Consider the following 15,616-nt stretch of genomic DNA (forward strand, 5'->3'; position numbering starts at 1 on the left):
TTGTTTCACGCACAAACTTATTGAAAATTCATATAAAATTACATTCAGGCTATGTATATAAGATAGACATGAAACATAAATAAATACCATGTTAGACCTGGGTTCTGTCCCCAAGATATCTCATTATGTATATGCAAATATTCTAAAATCCAAAAGTACCCAAAATCCGAAACACTTCTGGCTCCAAGCATTTCATTTAAGGGATACTCAACCTGTACCATTAACCTAAAGACTTACACAACTCATAACACTAATCTATTAAAAATTTTACTTGCCTGCTAAGTGTTTCCTTTCAGATCTGGCCAGATTTTTATAAGGTGTTGAAAACCTTGCCTAACATCCACAGCTGCTTGAGCCTATCTAACAAAATGAAGGTACTAAAATAACTGGCAACTAAAACCCCATATAAATTTGTAATTTGTTTAAGAAAAAAAGCATTATACTTGCAGACAGGCTGACCCATGTAAAACTCAGCTCAGTATTTCAAAGGATCGGGGAATACTGAAAAAAAAAAAATAATGCTTCAGAACACCTGTTTGTCAAGAACATCTGTCTTGGCTAAAAAAATCACTTACAAAAGCAAAGTCTTTGTTTCAGATGGCCTCAAAAACACACTGAAAGTAGCAGAATTCAATAAATAGCATTTTATCCCTATCTAGGGTAAAATAAGTAAGAAGATCTAAAAATAACTTCGTAGATTTGGAGTAGATAAAACGCGTTAACACTTGGGCATAAATGATTACACATTTTTACCTCCTCATTTCCCCTTGAACTTAGTTTTCCCCACAACTTTTACTTTAGGTTCAGGGGGTACACATGCAGGTTTGTTATATGGGTAAACTGCATGTCACAGGTGTTTGGTGTACAGATTATTTCATCACTCAGGTAATGAGCACAGTACCCAACAAGTAATTTTTCGATCCGCACCCTCAGGTAGCCCCTGTTATCTACTGTTCCCTTTTTGTGTCTATGTGTACTCAATGTATAGCTCCCACTTATAAGAGAGAACACGTTGTACTTGGTTTTCTGTTCCCACATTAATTATCCCACATTAATTATCTTAGGATAATGGCCTCCAGTTCCATCCATGTTGCTGCAAAGAACATGATTTCCTTCTTTTTTATGGGTGTGTAGTATTGAATGGTGCATATGTACCACATTTTCTGTATCCAGTTCACCATTGATAGGCATCTAGGTTGCTACTGCAAATAGGTCTGTGATGAACACATGCGTGTGTGTGTGTGTGTGTGTGTGTGTGTGTGTCTTTATATTTCCCCTTGGGAATACAACCAGTAAAGGAACTGCTGGGTCAAATGGTAGTACTGCTTTAAGTTCTTTGAGAAATCTCCAAACTGCATTCAGTGGCTGAACCAATTGACATTCCCACCAGCAATGTATAAAAGAGAAAAGCATTCCCTTTTCTCTGCAACCTCGCCAGCATCTGATATTTTTTGACGTTCTGATAGTAGCCATTCTGACTGATGTGAGATAGTATCTCACTGTGGTTTTAATTTTTATTTCTCTACTGATAAGTGATGTAGAGCACTTTTTCATATGCTTGTTGGCCATATCTACGTCATCTTTTGAAAAGTGTCTCTTCATGTCCTTTGCCCATTTTTTAATGGAGCTCTTCAGGGAACTTTGGGACTATTTTAAAGACAGAAGATATTTCTTATCTTCTGCTACCTTTTTTGTTTGCTCTTGCTTCTCTAGTTCTTTTAATTGTGATATTAAGGTGTCAACTATAGATCTTTCCTGCTTTCTCCCATGGGCATTTAGTGCTATAAATTTCCCTCTAAACCCTGCTTTAACTGTGTCCCACCGATTCTGGTACATTGTCTCTTTGTTCTCATTGATTTCAAAGAACTTATTTATTTCTGCCTTAATTCTGTTATTTACCCAGTAGTCATTCAGGAGCAGGTTGTTCAGTTTCCACATAGTCGTGCGGTTTTAAATAAGTTTCTTAATTACACTGTGGTCTGAGAGACTATTTGTTATGATTTCCATTCTTTTGCATTTGCTGAAGAGTGTTTTACTTCCAATTATGTGGTCAATTTTATAGTAAGTGTGATGTGATGCTAAGAAGAATGTATATTCTGTTGATTTGGGGTGGAGAGTTCTGTAGATGTCTATTAGGTCTGCTTGGTCCGGAGCTGAGTTCAAGTCCTGGATATCCTTGTTAATTTTCTGTCTCGTTGATCTAATACTGACAGTAAGGTGTTAAAGTCTCCCACTATTATTGTTTGGGAGTCTAAGTCTCTTTGTAGGTCTCTAAAAACTTGCTTTACGAATCTGGGTGCTCCTGTATTGGATGCATATATATTTAGGATAGTCAGCTCTTCTTGTTGCATTGATCCCTTTACCATTATGTAATGCCTTTCTTTGTCCTTTTTGATCTTTGTTGGTTTAAAGTCTGTTTAATCAGAGACTAGGATTGCAACCCCTGCTTTTTTCTGCTTTTCATTTGCTTGGTAAATATTCCCTGATCCCATGTGTTTCTCTGCACATGAGATGGATCTCCTGAATATAGCACACAGATAGGTCCTGACTATCCAATTTGCCAGCCTGTGTCTTTTAATTGGGGCATTTAACCCCACATACATACATACACACACACACACACACACACACACACACACACACACACGAAATATATATATATATTTATTTATTTATAATTTTTTTTTTAATTTTTTTTTTTTGAGACGGAGTCTCACTCTGTTGCCAGGCTAGAGTGCAGTGGCACCATCTCAGCTCACTGCAACCTCCACTTTCTGGGTTCAAGTAATTCTCCCACCTCAGACTCCTGAGTAGCTGAGACTACAGGCCCATATCTTAATAGTACCAAATCCTCAGACTTGAACTTCTTTCAATAACCTAAACCTCTTGTAGAAGCACAAGTATATGACGCCATCTAGTGGATAAAATACAGAAATGCACAAATTCTTAGCTAAATGAAAGCAGAGCTCAGGTCTCCTTGTAATGACCAAGTCAATATCCTGTTTACTAAACCATGCAGACTCCTCAGAGTTAAGGGCTTGATTCTATTGCTATAACACACCTGATATGGACCCTATTATTTTAAACACTCCTTAAAAACAAAAGAAATTGACAGCCACAAAAATCTGGATGACCTGAACTCTAACCGTCAACTAGCTAAAAATTTGTGTGTGTCTATATTTTATCCACCAGAATAAAATGGCACCAAGAAAGTGTCCCAGATTTTCAAAATAACCATCAGATGTAACTGGTCTGGAGAGCTATCTCCCTTTTTGTGACACAAAGCACCCATTAGTCATCTCTGCAACTTTCTCAGAACTAAAGACATTCCTGACATAAGCATGTGCTCAGAAATTATAACCTGAATTAAAACAAATCATATGACACTACCCTTACTGCCCTCCAAATAAACATACACAGCCTTAAATTCTGCTCAGGTACCTTTAGTGGGTGCAGGTTGTAAACTGATAATTGGCTGCTGCTTTGCCAATGGCATAAGTGTTGGTACTGTCTGAATAATGATGGTTTTTGCTGGAACACTGGAGTTTGTTTGAGTCTTGGGTGCTGCTGGAAGCAATAAAGGCTTGGGCTGAATCGAAGGTTTTGAATTCACCTGAATTTTTTTCTTTGGAGTCAGTCCATTTTCTGGAGAAAAACCAGACCACAAGTCAACTTGAAGGCAATTACACAAGCCCTAAAAAACAGATTCTATCACATACCTTTCTCTACACATTATCTTAACTTCTGAGTAACAATCTTTAACTGGAGTTTAAGCATAGCTACTATACATATACCTGAATGAACTGAAGAAAAGTACTTAAAATTACCTTCTTTTATAACCAAGCTGCAGTTTGGGGAATGGGACATACTAACTGGTAAAGGAGAATAGCTAAAATCACAGAATAAAGCCCAGAGATTAATGAGGTAACAAACGTCATAGTCGAATGGCCCTCCATTCAGTTATCTTTAACTGAAACTTTGAAATCTGTCCTTAAAATGATGGGGTCTGAGTCTATTTTAAAGTATCTTTCACATAAAAAGACAGAGACAACCAAAGATTATTTCTCCCCTTTCCTCTCCACAGTAATCACAACAAACAAAATAGCCAGCTTAATAAACATATACTTAATCCAGCATTTTCTTTTAAAGAAATGGAACCTAACCTCAATCTGAAATAGAAATAACAGAAGTTAGGAGACAGAGTAATACCAGTCTTGTTCCTAGGACTAGTGACAGGCTTATCTTCCTTCAGTGGCTCTGCTGAAGAGGGACTATTAGAGCTTTCACCATACAAGGAAGGGGGAGACATCTGAGAAGTAGAAGACAAATCCAACTCCTCCTGTAGCAAAATTAAAACAAAAATTGATGAGTACAATCCTTAAGCAGTAAATTGCACAGAAAGAGAAGAGACCCATATATGAACAGAAAAATACCTCAAGGTAACTTCAAGGGAAAGGTATCCTAGAAACTGTATCTATATATTAAGTACCAAGTGACTATCAGCATGAGCCATCAACACCAAAGGAAAAATAACTCAAAATGCAGAGTAAGTCTATGCTATCCCATTACATTAAAGATACAATTGTTTCTACATTTCTTTGCACAAACTACACACACACACACACACACACACACACACACACACACACACGGTTCCTAGTCACACATTCAGTATCATTATAAGGTTGCAGTTAAAATGCCAATATCCTTTCCCCATAATCTCTTTTAGTCTTAAAAGAATATCAAAAGCAAAATATTTTTATTTTTATCCTTTTCTATTTTGCAATACTGCCTTTGTTCTAAATGTTATAAAAGAAAGATGCATGAATGGAGCAGTGCTCTTTTTTTTTTTTGAAACAGAGTCTCACTCTGTTGCCCAAGCTGGAGCGCAGTTATGCAATCTCAGCTCATTGCAACCTCTGCCTCCTGGGTTCAAGCGATTCTCCTGCCTCAGCCTCCCGAGTAACTAGGACTACAGGCGTGTGCCACCACACCCAGCTTTCACCATGTTGGCTGGGCTGCTCTCGAACTCCTGACCTCATATGATCTGCCCACCTCGGCCTTCAAAAGTGTTAGGATTACATATATTAGCCACCCTGCCCAGCCAGCAGTGCTATTTTCTTTAATTTAGTGAGTGAATTCATAGTGATTGAGATACATAAATGTAACATTCGAATTTTTCCGAAGTCTTTTAATATTCAGTGACTCTGTCTCATTTTGTTAGAATAAAAAGAAACACAGGATAAAAGCAGCAATTCAATTCAGACAGAAAAGATGGCATGTATGATCAGGCAATAGACATAATCTCTGCTTCATACCATCTTCAAAATAATCTATAAGATTATAACATAAAAAGAAAATTTAAGAGAATACTTGTTTACTCTCAGGATGTTGCAGACCCTCTTATATCAAAACACCCAGAAGCCATAAAGGAAGAAAAAATAGATTTGAACAAATAATAATTAAAATATTTAACAATAAAAACTAGACTCAAAACAAAGTTAAAAGATACATATTGGGAGAAAATGTTTGTGAAAAACAAGCAAAGGGCAGGAACAGCCATTTCACTGAAAAGGAAATGCAAATGGTAGCCAAGACAAATTTAAAGTTTTTTTTTTAATCACAAGAAAAATTAAAACAACCTGGAGAGGATATGAGAGAAAGAGACACGCTCAGTCTCACTGGTGAGAGTGAGAGCTGCATCTTCATTCATCCTTAACACCTACTCAGCACGTATGCTGAGCAATATGTAGAGTGTATTAAAATATATTTCCAAGAAACCAAAGAGTATAAAAGAACACGGGAGGAGACTATTCTCTTCACGGCCTTTGATTGATGCTTGAAAGATATTCGATAAAACTCGACAAGTATTTCTCAACAAAATCCTAGAAAACAAGGATTAGAGGAATATTTTCTTAATATTAAAAAGCTATGAGTAATTATACAGCAAAAGCCAATGCTGAATGCATTACTATTAAAGTCAAGATAAAAAAAAGATACCTGCTTTTTCTGTAATTCTAGTATAATTACACCAAAAAAAGGAAATTTTAAAAAACATTAAAACAAAAAAGACAGAGTGTGTTTTAGCAAGGTAATATGCTATGTACTAGAAGCACTGTAACAATCCACTGGAAAAAAAATTTGACCTTGAAAATACTGTATTAATAATACTCACTTAGAAAACATAATAAAAAAATAAATATTTCAAGCCAGGCACAGAAAGACAAACATCACATGTTCTCACTTATTTGTGGGACCTAAAACCCAAAACAACTGAAATCATGAACACAGAGTAGAAGGATGGTTACCAGAGGCTGAGAAAGGTAGTGAGAAGCTGGTAGTGAAATGAGGATGGTTAATGGGTTTTAAAAAAAAAAAAAAAAAAAAAAAAAAGCTGCTGGGCACGGTAGCTCATGCCTGTAACCGAAGCACTTTGGGAGGCCAAGGTGGGTAGATCACAAAGTCAGGAGTTCAAGACCAGCCTGGCTAGGATAGTGAAACCCTGTCTCTACTAAAAATACAAGTATTAGCCAAGCGTGGTAGCAGGCATCTGTAATCCCAGCTATTCGGGAGGCTGAGGCAGAGAATTGCTTGAACCTGGGAGATGGAGGTTGCAGTGAGCTGAGATCGTGCCACTGCAATCCACCCTGGGTGACAGAGCAAGACTCCATCTCAAAAAAAAAGGAGAAAGAATAAGACATACTCTTTAATAGCACAGCAGGGTGACTATACTCAGTAAGAGCTTAACTGTACATTTAAAAATAACTAAAAGAGTGTAACTGGATGGATTGTTTATAACACAAAGGATAAATTCTTCAGGGGATGGATACCCCATTTTCCATGATCTAATTATTTCACATTGCATGCCGTGTCAAAACATCTCATGCACCCCGCAAATATATATGCCTACTATGTACCCAGAAAAATTACAAGTAAAAAAGATTTTTAAATAAAACAAATAAATAAGTATTTCATTCACAATGGTAATAACAATTACAAAATACCTAGAAATTTTCTAAAGAATGTGCAGGATCTATATGAAGAAAACTACACAACTGAACTAAGAGGCATAAAAGAAGATCTGAGTAAACAGAGAGGTACACAAACATTGTTGAATAGAATGATTACAAATGATTATAAAGATAATACAGTTAGGAAAACTGGTTCACTTCTATAGAGAAAATTAAAACTAGATCCCTACCTAATGATAGATCCCTACCTAACACCACACATTAAAGTGAACTCTAAGAGTATTAAGAAACCTAAATGCGAAAGGTAAACCATATAGTTAACAGAAGAAAATGAAGATTATCTTTGTAACCTAAAAACATAGAAGGACTTCTTAACAACTTCAAAAATAAACCATAAAGGAAAAGAAAATAAAGATAAGCCTAAGTAATTCAAAATTAACTATTTATACTTAATAAAAACTACAAAGTTAACAGGTAACAGAAAGGGAAAAGATGTAGGCAATGTCTAAATCCAACAAGAGTTTACTATTTCAAATATACGAGGAATTCCTACAAATAAACAAGAAGACAACAACTGAGTAGAAATTCTAGGTATATACCCTAAAGGATTTCTCACATGGGTCTCCAAGGGAACATTTTTTAAAATATTCATTGTGGTGTAGGTAAAATGTAGTGAATGCATACTTAAATGTTGTACAGAGTTAGATAAAACAGATTTGATGTACACAGAGCAACGGACAGGAAGAAACAATGTATAAAGGAAAAAGAGTACAAAAAGCTCTTAAGAATCTAAAGAAATGTTGAATACAATAACAAAAGAAATACAAAATAAAACAAAGTAAATGCAAACAACAACAAAACATATTGTGCCATGGGGCAAAAATTAAAGCCAGACAATGCCAAGCATCAGAAGAGTAGTCACAGGGATCCTCAGGCACTGCTGCCAGCCTACAGAGTACTATGATGATCTTTGAGAGCAATATGCAAGCACCTGTCAAATTAAATACCTGCACATTTTACCACCCAGCAACTCTAGGCATAAATTGGATTTCTCACGAGTCCACAAGGAAATATCTTTTTAAATATTCATTATGATGTAAGTAAAATGTAGTGAATGCATACTTGAATGTTGTTCAGAGTTAGATGCAACAGATTTGATGTACACAGAGCAATAGGAATTGATCCCAAAAACACTGTGCTGATTTTTAAAAGTAAATAATACAAAGATATCTACTATATCATTTACATAAATTTAAAATATATGCATATAATTGAAATCAGATGAACTTTTTAATAAATTGTACTAGAATAATCCTTTTGATATTCATTTGGAAAAACATAAAATTGGATTTGTATCTCGTATCATACACAAGGGTAATTTCAAATAGATCAGAGATCTAAATGCTAAAAAGAATATCTTATGATAAATACATATTCATAGTCACTTAGAAAAAAAATATTCTTTCCTGAATAATTTTATCCTACACCACTAGATGACGCAGAGCAAGACCATCACCCATGCAGAGAAGCAGCCTGGTGGAATGTCAGGGTCCAAGAACTGTAGAGGGGGCACTGATATGGTAGGCAGCCTGCCATGAGGAGTCAGAGCAGAATGAAGGTGGCATCCACATGGGAGACAGCCTGGTGTAAGATGTCAGAGACCAAAGGAGACATGTTAAAAGAACATAAGAACTGGTTTGAAGGGATCCTCACTGGCAAATCCAAGACAATGTAAGATCAGAATAAATAATTATAGTAATGGATTATAAATCTGTTGGATAAAATAAGAAACAATGAGTCCATACTGATATTGACAAATAAGTGAACAAATAAAAAGAAACAGGACATTTTTACATAGTCTTAAAGTATCTTCCACACAAAATATTTATGGCAAAGAGAGAAAAAGCAACTTCGCAATGGAATAGGTTGGCAGACACCATCTACGAAGTGATCAAAGTGAACATCATCAGTATTAGAAAAAATCAAAATCGGGTTATCAAAAGTAAATGAGAGGGACACAGCACTTCTGTGACATTCCTGCCACAGACATAAAACCTGAATCCGATCCTAAGGAAACATGAGACAAACCCAACTGAGAAATATTCTTCGACCAGCCCCTAATCCCCAAAAGTGACAAGGTAAAGAAAGTCAAGGATTAATGAAGAAGTGTTTCACACTGAACAAGATTAAAAAGACAAGACAACTATATGCAATGCTTGATTCTGAACTGGATCCTTTTGATAGTCTAAAGGACACCTCTGGGATATCCGGCACAATTTAAATGAGAGCTGAAGGTTAGATTATAGTAACATGTCAATGTATTTTCTGATTTTGTGCTTGTATTATGGCTATTTAAAAAAATATGTGTACTTGTAGGAAGCAGACACTAAAGTATTGGAGTGATAGGGCATTGGACTAGCAACTTACTCTCAAGTGCATAAGGGAAAAACAAATTATTCGGAATGTACTCACAACACTTTTGTGAATTTGAGATTGTTCCAAACAAAAAAATTAGCATAAACAAAAAATAAGAATAAAAACATGAATGAATTATAACCTCTGAGTGGTAAAAAACCTTCCTTTGAGTGACAAAAAAAGAGGCAATAAAAGAAAAGATCAATAATTTGGCTGTAGAAAACAGTATACCTGGGGAAAATAAACACCAGAAATAAAGAGACAGAAGAAAAATTGGGGAAAAAATATTTCCAGCTTAGGCCAAGTGTGGTGGCTCACGCCTGTAATCCAAGAACTTTGGAGGCCAAGGCAGGCGGATCACCTGAGGCCGGGAGTTCAAGACCAGCCTGACCAACATGGTGAAACCCCAACTTTAAAATATAAATAAATAGGTCGGGCACAGTGGCTCAAGCCTGTAATCCCAGCACTTTGGGAGGCCGAGGCAGGTGGATCACGAGGTCAAGAGATCGAGACCATCCTGGTCAGCATGGTGAAACCCCATCTCTACTAAAAATACAAAAATTAACTGGACATGGTGGCGCATGCCTGTAATCCCAGCTACTCAGGATGCTGAGGCAGGAGAATTGCCTGAACCCAGGAGGCGGAGGTTGCGGTGAGCCGAGATCGCGCCATTGCACTCCAGCCTGGGTAACAAGAGCGAAACTTCGTCTCAAAAAATAAATAAATAAATAATAAATAAATAAATAATATTTCCAGCTTATTCCACAAACTAAGGACTAATAACCCCAATATATAATAAAGCACCTAAAATATTAAAGACCAATATAATTCAATTAAAAAATGAACAAAAATTTGAACTGACAGTTCATTTAAAAAAAAAAGAAATGCAAATAGGCCTTAAACATATAAAATACATGAACAGATATTTAACCATACTTATAATAAAAGAAATATAAAATAAAACCTATTGTGGAGTGATGATGGGAAAACAGGCGCTCTAAGATACTGCTGATGAGAATGTAAAATTTTACAACCCCTATAGAGAGAAATTTGTCAATATCTAGCAAAATTCAAGTGTATTTACCCTGGTGTCAGCAATCCCACCTCTTGGAATATATCCCAAAAACATCCTGGTAAAAATATGAAGTGACTTATGTACCAGGTTATTTACTACAGCTTATTCGAGTCTGGAAAAGACTTATGCACTGGTTATCTGAGTCGAGAAAAGACTAAAACCAACACAAATACTCATCAATAAGGAAATCACTGAATTAAGCATGATATGGCCATACAATGAAATATTATGTAGCATCATGGGAAAATTATATACTCTGAAATTAGAGTTATCCTGCTAAGCTAAAAAAGCAAGGTATAGAACAGGGTATATACTATGCTGCCTTTTGTGTAAAAAAGTACAGAAATGACAAGGATAGAAACCAGGTTTTTTTGAATATATCTTATTATGTAATTTTGACTTTGAAAATAAATTATTAATTCTAAAAAAATTAAATCATTGGCGAAATTGTGGGACGGGACCTCAGAGAGCTACAAATAGTAGCAATCAGAGAAAAGTTTCATAAAGGAAGTAATTTTTGAACTGGGACTTGAAAGATGAGTTTTCCAAGATAAGAAATAAATGGGGCTATTCTAGGCAGAAGAAAGAGGATGTACGAAAACCTAGAACTGTAAGAGCAGCGATGTCACTGCTGTTGTTCACTGCCAGCATCTGGAACAGCGCCTGGCACAGTGGCTGAATGAGTGGAGTGCATAGAGCTCTCAGGCAGGAACTCTCACAGGGCTCAAGTTAAGGGGAATGTGGAAGTAGGTGGGGAGAGCAAGAAAGGAGACTGGAAAGGTAAATGAGGAACAGATCATAGGGGCCTAGTACTCTTGAGAATTTAAATTTCATCCTTGTAGGGGCTGGGAAGTTATTAAAAGGTTTTAAGAAAATGACTGATACAGTCAAGCTTGTGATACTGAAATATTGCTCTTTGAAGATTCCTCTGCTAAGAAAGGTTTGAGTAGTTGGCAGGCTAACAGACAAGTTAAAATCCTATTGACTTCATCCAGGTGAGATGGTGATGGCCTGGCAGGACAGAAAAGATGAATCCTTGAATTAACATGTGCATAAAACCACCAGGATTTAGTAACTAAATGTAGAGCCGGCAGGAACAAACAACTTATAGCACATACAATATACTAAAATATTATTTGAATTTTTTATTTTTATACTTTCCCCTTCCCCATTCTAAAAAGTACCTAAATCAGGTACTTCCTTTTCCTGGCCTGAGGGCTTTTGTCTGGACACAGAGCAGAAGCATTCTTAAAGAGCTACGGCACTTCTATAAAAACATCAGCCTTTGAGGAATCACCACACTGTTTTCTATAATGGTTGAACTAATTTACACTCGCACCAACAGTGTAAAAGTGTGTCTGTTTCTCCACATCCTCTCCAGTATCTGTTGTCTCCAGATTTTTTAATGATCACCATTCTAACTGGCGTGAGATGGTATCTCAATGTGGTTTTGATTTGCATTTCTCCAATGACAAACAATAAGCATTTTTTCGTATGTTTGTTGGCCGCATATATGTCTTCTTTTGAAAAGTGTCTCTTCATATCCTGTGCCTACTTTTGAATGGGCTTGTTTGTTTTTTCTTGTAAATCTGCTTTAGTTCTTTGCAGATTCTGGATATCAGCCCTTTGTCAGATGAGTAGATTGCAAAAATTTTTTCCCATTCTGTTGGTTGCTGGTTCACTCTAATGATTTTTGCTGTGCAGAAACTCTTAAGTTTAATTAGATCCCATTTGTCTATTTTGGCTTTTGGTGTCTTAGTCATGAAGTCCTTGCCTATGCCTATGTCCTGAATGGTGTTGCCTAGGTTTTCTTCTAGGGTTTTATGAAGTTAGTTTTTATGTTTAAATTTTTAGTCCATCTGCAGTTAATTTTTGTATAAGGTGTAAGGAAGGGGTCCAGTTTCAGTTTCCTGCACATGGCTAACCGGTTTTCCCAACACCATTTATTAAACAGGGGATCCTTTCCCCATTGCTTGTTTTTGTCAGGTTTGTCAAAGACCAGATGGTTGTAGAGGTGTGACATTACTTCTGAGGTCTCTGTTCTGTTCCATTGGTCTATATCTCTGTTTTGGTACCAGTACCATGCTGTTTTGATTACTGTAGCCTTGTAGTATAGTTTCAAGTCAGGTAGTGTGATGCCTCTAGCTTTGTTCTTTTTGCTTAGGATTGTCTTGGCTATGCCGGCTCTCTTTTGGTTCCATATGAAATTTAAAGTGGTTTTTTCCAGTTCTGTGAAGAAGGTCAATGGTAACTTAATGGGGACAGCATTGAATCTATAAATTATTTTGGGCATTATGGCCATTTTCACAGTACTGATTCTTCCTAACCAGTAGCATAGACTGTTTTTCCATCTGTTTGTGTCCTCTCTTATTTCGGGGAGGAGAGGGACAGTGGCGAGGGGTGGGGGGGCGTGGAGGATGGGAAGGGATAACACTGGGAGAAATGCCTGACGTAGGCAGGGAGGAGGTTGGGGGGATGGAGACAACAAACCACCATGGCATGCATGTACCTATGCAATAATCCTGCAGGATGCAGGATGTGCACATGTACCCCAGAGCCCAAAGTAAAAAAAAAAAAAAACTAGCCCCTTCTAAAGGTAGCACTAGGCATTCCCAAACTAAGGCAATCATTCTAGATTCTGTGGCTAAAGAGATATAAAGACTGACCATATTACATTCTTCTATGTTCATATATAAAGAACGTGTATTCTAACAGGAAGGAGAAAGAAAGGCAGGGAGAAGACAGTAAGCCAATAGACAAAACAATACTGGATACTGTTAAAATGCAATGAAACAATGAAATTATGGAGGCATGAACAGAAGGGAAAGAGGGCAAAACCAAAGGCACTAACAACTGTCTAGCTCCCACGGGCTTTCTTGAGTCTCAGTTCAACCCTCATTAAATGAGAGAATAAAACTCATGGTAGTATTCAATAAATGTTAACTGTCTCCCCCATATATCTATTTTCCAGATAGCATTATAACCAAAATCATTGTAAAAGACTGGCTACTCACAGGAACATGCTGAGTTGAAGAATAAGAGTCCACTGACTGAGGAGACGAGACTGAATAACTTGAGGAGGCTGGAGAAAGTGGCTGAGGTTCTGCCTTAATATCTTTAACTGGAAAACATAGAGGAAAGGTTTTACCCACTGGACAACAAAAACTTAGAATAAAATGAACAAGAAAGAAAGTAAAATATTTTAAAATTCAATCAGATATGGAAGCTAAGGTCACCAAAATACAACAAGTGAAAATGCAAGATGCAGTATCTAGTATGCTTACACTTGTGTAACAAATTATGTATGTGTGGGGAGGGCTGCGTGTGTGTACACTTGCATCTGTACTAATTCTCTGGAAGAGTAAACAGAAGAAACTGGTAACAGCGGTTGTCTCTGGAAAGCAGAACTTGTTGGCTGAGGAATAAAAGCAGGAGACATTTTTCTACTATACAGATTTTTGTACCTTATGAGTATTATACCACATGCAAAATATTATAGATTCCTAAAAATTTAATTTAAAAAAAGAAACAGGAAATAATTATTGTGGAAAGCATGTTTGACAATACAATTTAAACTCATAAAAAATGTTCCTATCTTTTAAACCATGAATGTATCCTATAAAAATATACTGAGCAACTATGGCCCAGGCAATGTCCCTTGGTGTCAAAGATAGAACAGGGTAGGGATGGCAGACTGTGTTTTCCAGAATTAGCCATATAATATCTACCATCCGGCATGATCTTCCCTCGTGATCTTCTATAATGTGATCTTGCAACTTCCCCACCAAGAAGTAGAGTCCATTTCCCCAGCATATGAATTTAGGTGGGCTTGACTCCTTCAATCAAGAAAAGACAGAAGTAATGCTATGTGAATTCTGAGGCTGGAAATGCAGCCTCTGCTTTGTGTGCTGGAACACTCACACTTGGAGCCTTTGAAGTCTGACTACCCTGAGACCACCATGGCTTGTGAACACCATGCCACAGAGAGAGGCCCTATGCAGGCACTTCAGTTCATAGTCCTAGTCTTCAAGTCATTCCACCCCAGGCGCTGCACATATGAGTGAAGAAACCTCAAGATGATTCCAGCCCCCAAATGTCAAGCTACTACAGTCTTCGAATCTCCCTAGTTGTGGTCTGGACATCATGGAGCAGAGACGTGCCATCGGAGCACCCAGTCAAAATTTGTGACCCATAGATTCTAGCAATTTAATAAAATGGTGGTTGTTTTAAGCAACTAAGATTTAGAGTAGTTTGTCAAACAATAAAACCAGAACACTGACCTTGTGTATCCCACATTCTATGAAGGCAGACAGGCATGAAGCAATATACTACATAAAAATAAAGAGGAATAGGTAGGGCAGGGGAAGGGGGAATTCAGATAGGATAATGTGCTGCTTATTTATTCACTGTCTCTCAGCACGAAGTCCACTTTCTATAATCTGTGATACAAAGTATTCCCAGCTGGCATCCTTTTAAGTCCTGTCAATAGGAGATACTAGAAAGATGCTAGAAGCGAGGAGAAGCGGTAGTCTTCATTCTACCATCAGCTGTACCCCAACATTAGCAATTTGCTCCTGGTTTCAGCTTCTTTCAGTATACTCAACCCCGACTTCATCAGGCCCCCTTAAAGATAGTGTCAGCAAGGTGCTTCCCCTTCTCAGAATTACATGTGTTAAATGCATGGGAATTCCTCTACCAAGTTCCTAGGTTCTGGTAACCCAGCCTCTTCCCTTGGATTCCCTGAGCCCTGTCTGGTTCTCAGGTTAATCTTATATAGAGACATTATTCAAAATTCAAAATCGACATTTCCATTTCTGATATGAACTATTTATTCGTTCATTACACTACTGAAACATAACTATGAAATTCCTCATATCCATTTTTGACAAGAAATTTGTTCACACAATTGCCATACCAGAAGTAGAATGCACAACACCAGGAATCTTTTAACCTATCAACATAGCCCAATAACCCCGCCTAATTTTGAGTAGGACCAAACTACAAAATAAAATTAACCTGTTTAAAGCTTTTACTAGTGAAACACATAATTACCTGTACAGATTTGGTTGTCAATGTCCCAAATGTCTGACTCCCAAGGCATCAAATTCAAATCAAAATCAAGATGATCAAAATTGTTTTCCTGTAGATTTCAAAT

The 15,616-nt window shown here is 37.0% G+C and overlaps 1 protein-coding gene across 4 annotated transcripts in view; it reads right to left on the reverse strand.

Annotated features, from left to right (window-relative positions):
* ATF6 (activating transcription factor 6) overlaps nt 1-15,616 on the reverse strand; it is a 163,439-nt gene that overhangs the window by 138,010 nt on the left and 9,813 nt on the right. For all 4 annotated transcript variants that reach the window (XM_010331242.3, XM_003943380.4, XM_074390220.1 and 1 more), the window contains 4 exons: nt 15,514-15,601; nt 13,476-13,582; nt 4,210-4,339; nt 3,442-3,645 (listed from right to left, as the gene is read on the reverse strand). In XM_010331242.3, coding sequence (XP_010329544.1) covers nt 3,442-3,645; nt 4,210-4,339; nt 13,476-13,582; nt 15,514-15,601 — 529 coding nt within the window. The remainder of the gene's footprint in view (nt 1-3,441; nt 3,646-4,209; nt 4,340-13,475; nt 13,583-15,513; nt 15,602-15,616) is intronic.

The sequence above is a fragment of the Saimiri boliviensis genome, chromosome 19 (assembly GCF_048565385.1).
Source record: "Saimiri boliviensis isolate mSaiBol1 chromosome 19, mSaiBol1.pri, whole genome shotgun sequence".
Taxonomy (NCBI): Eukaryota; Metazoa; Chordata; class Mammalia; order Primates; family Cebidae; genus Saimiri; species Saimiri boliviensis.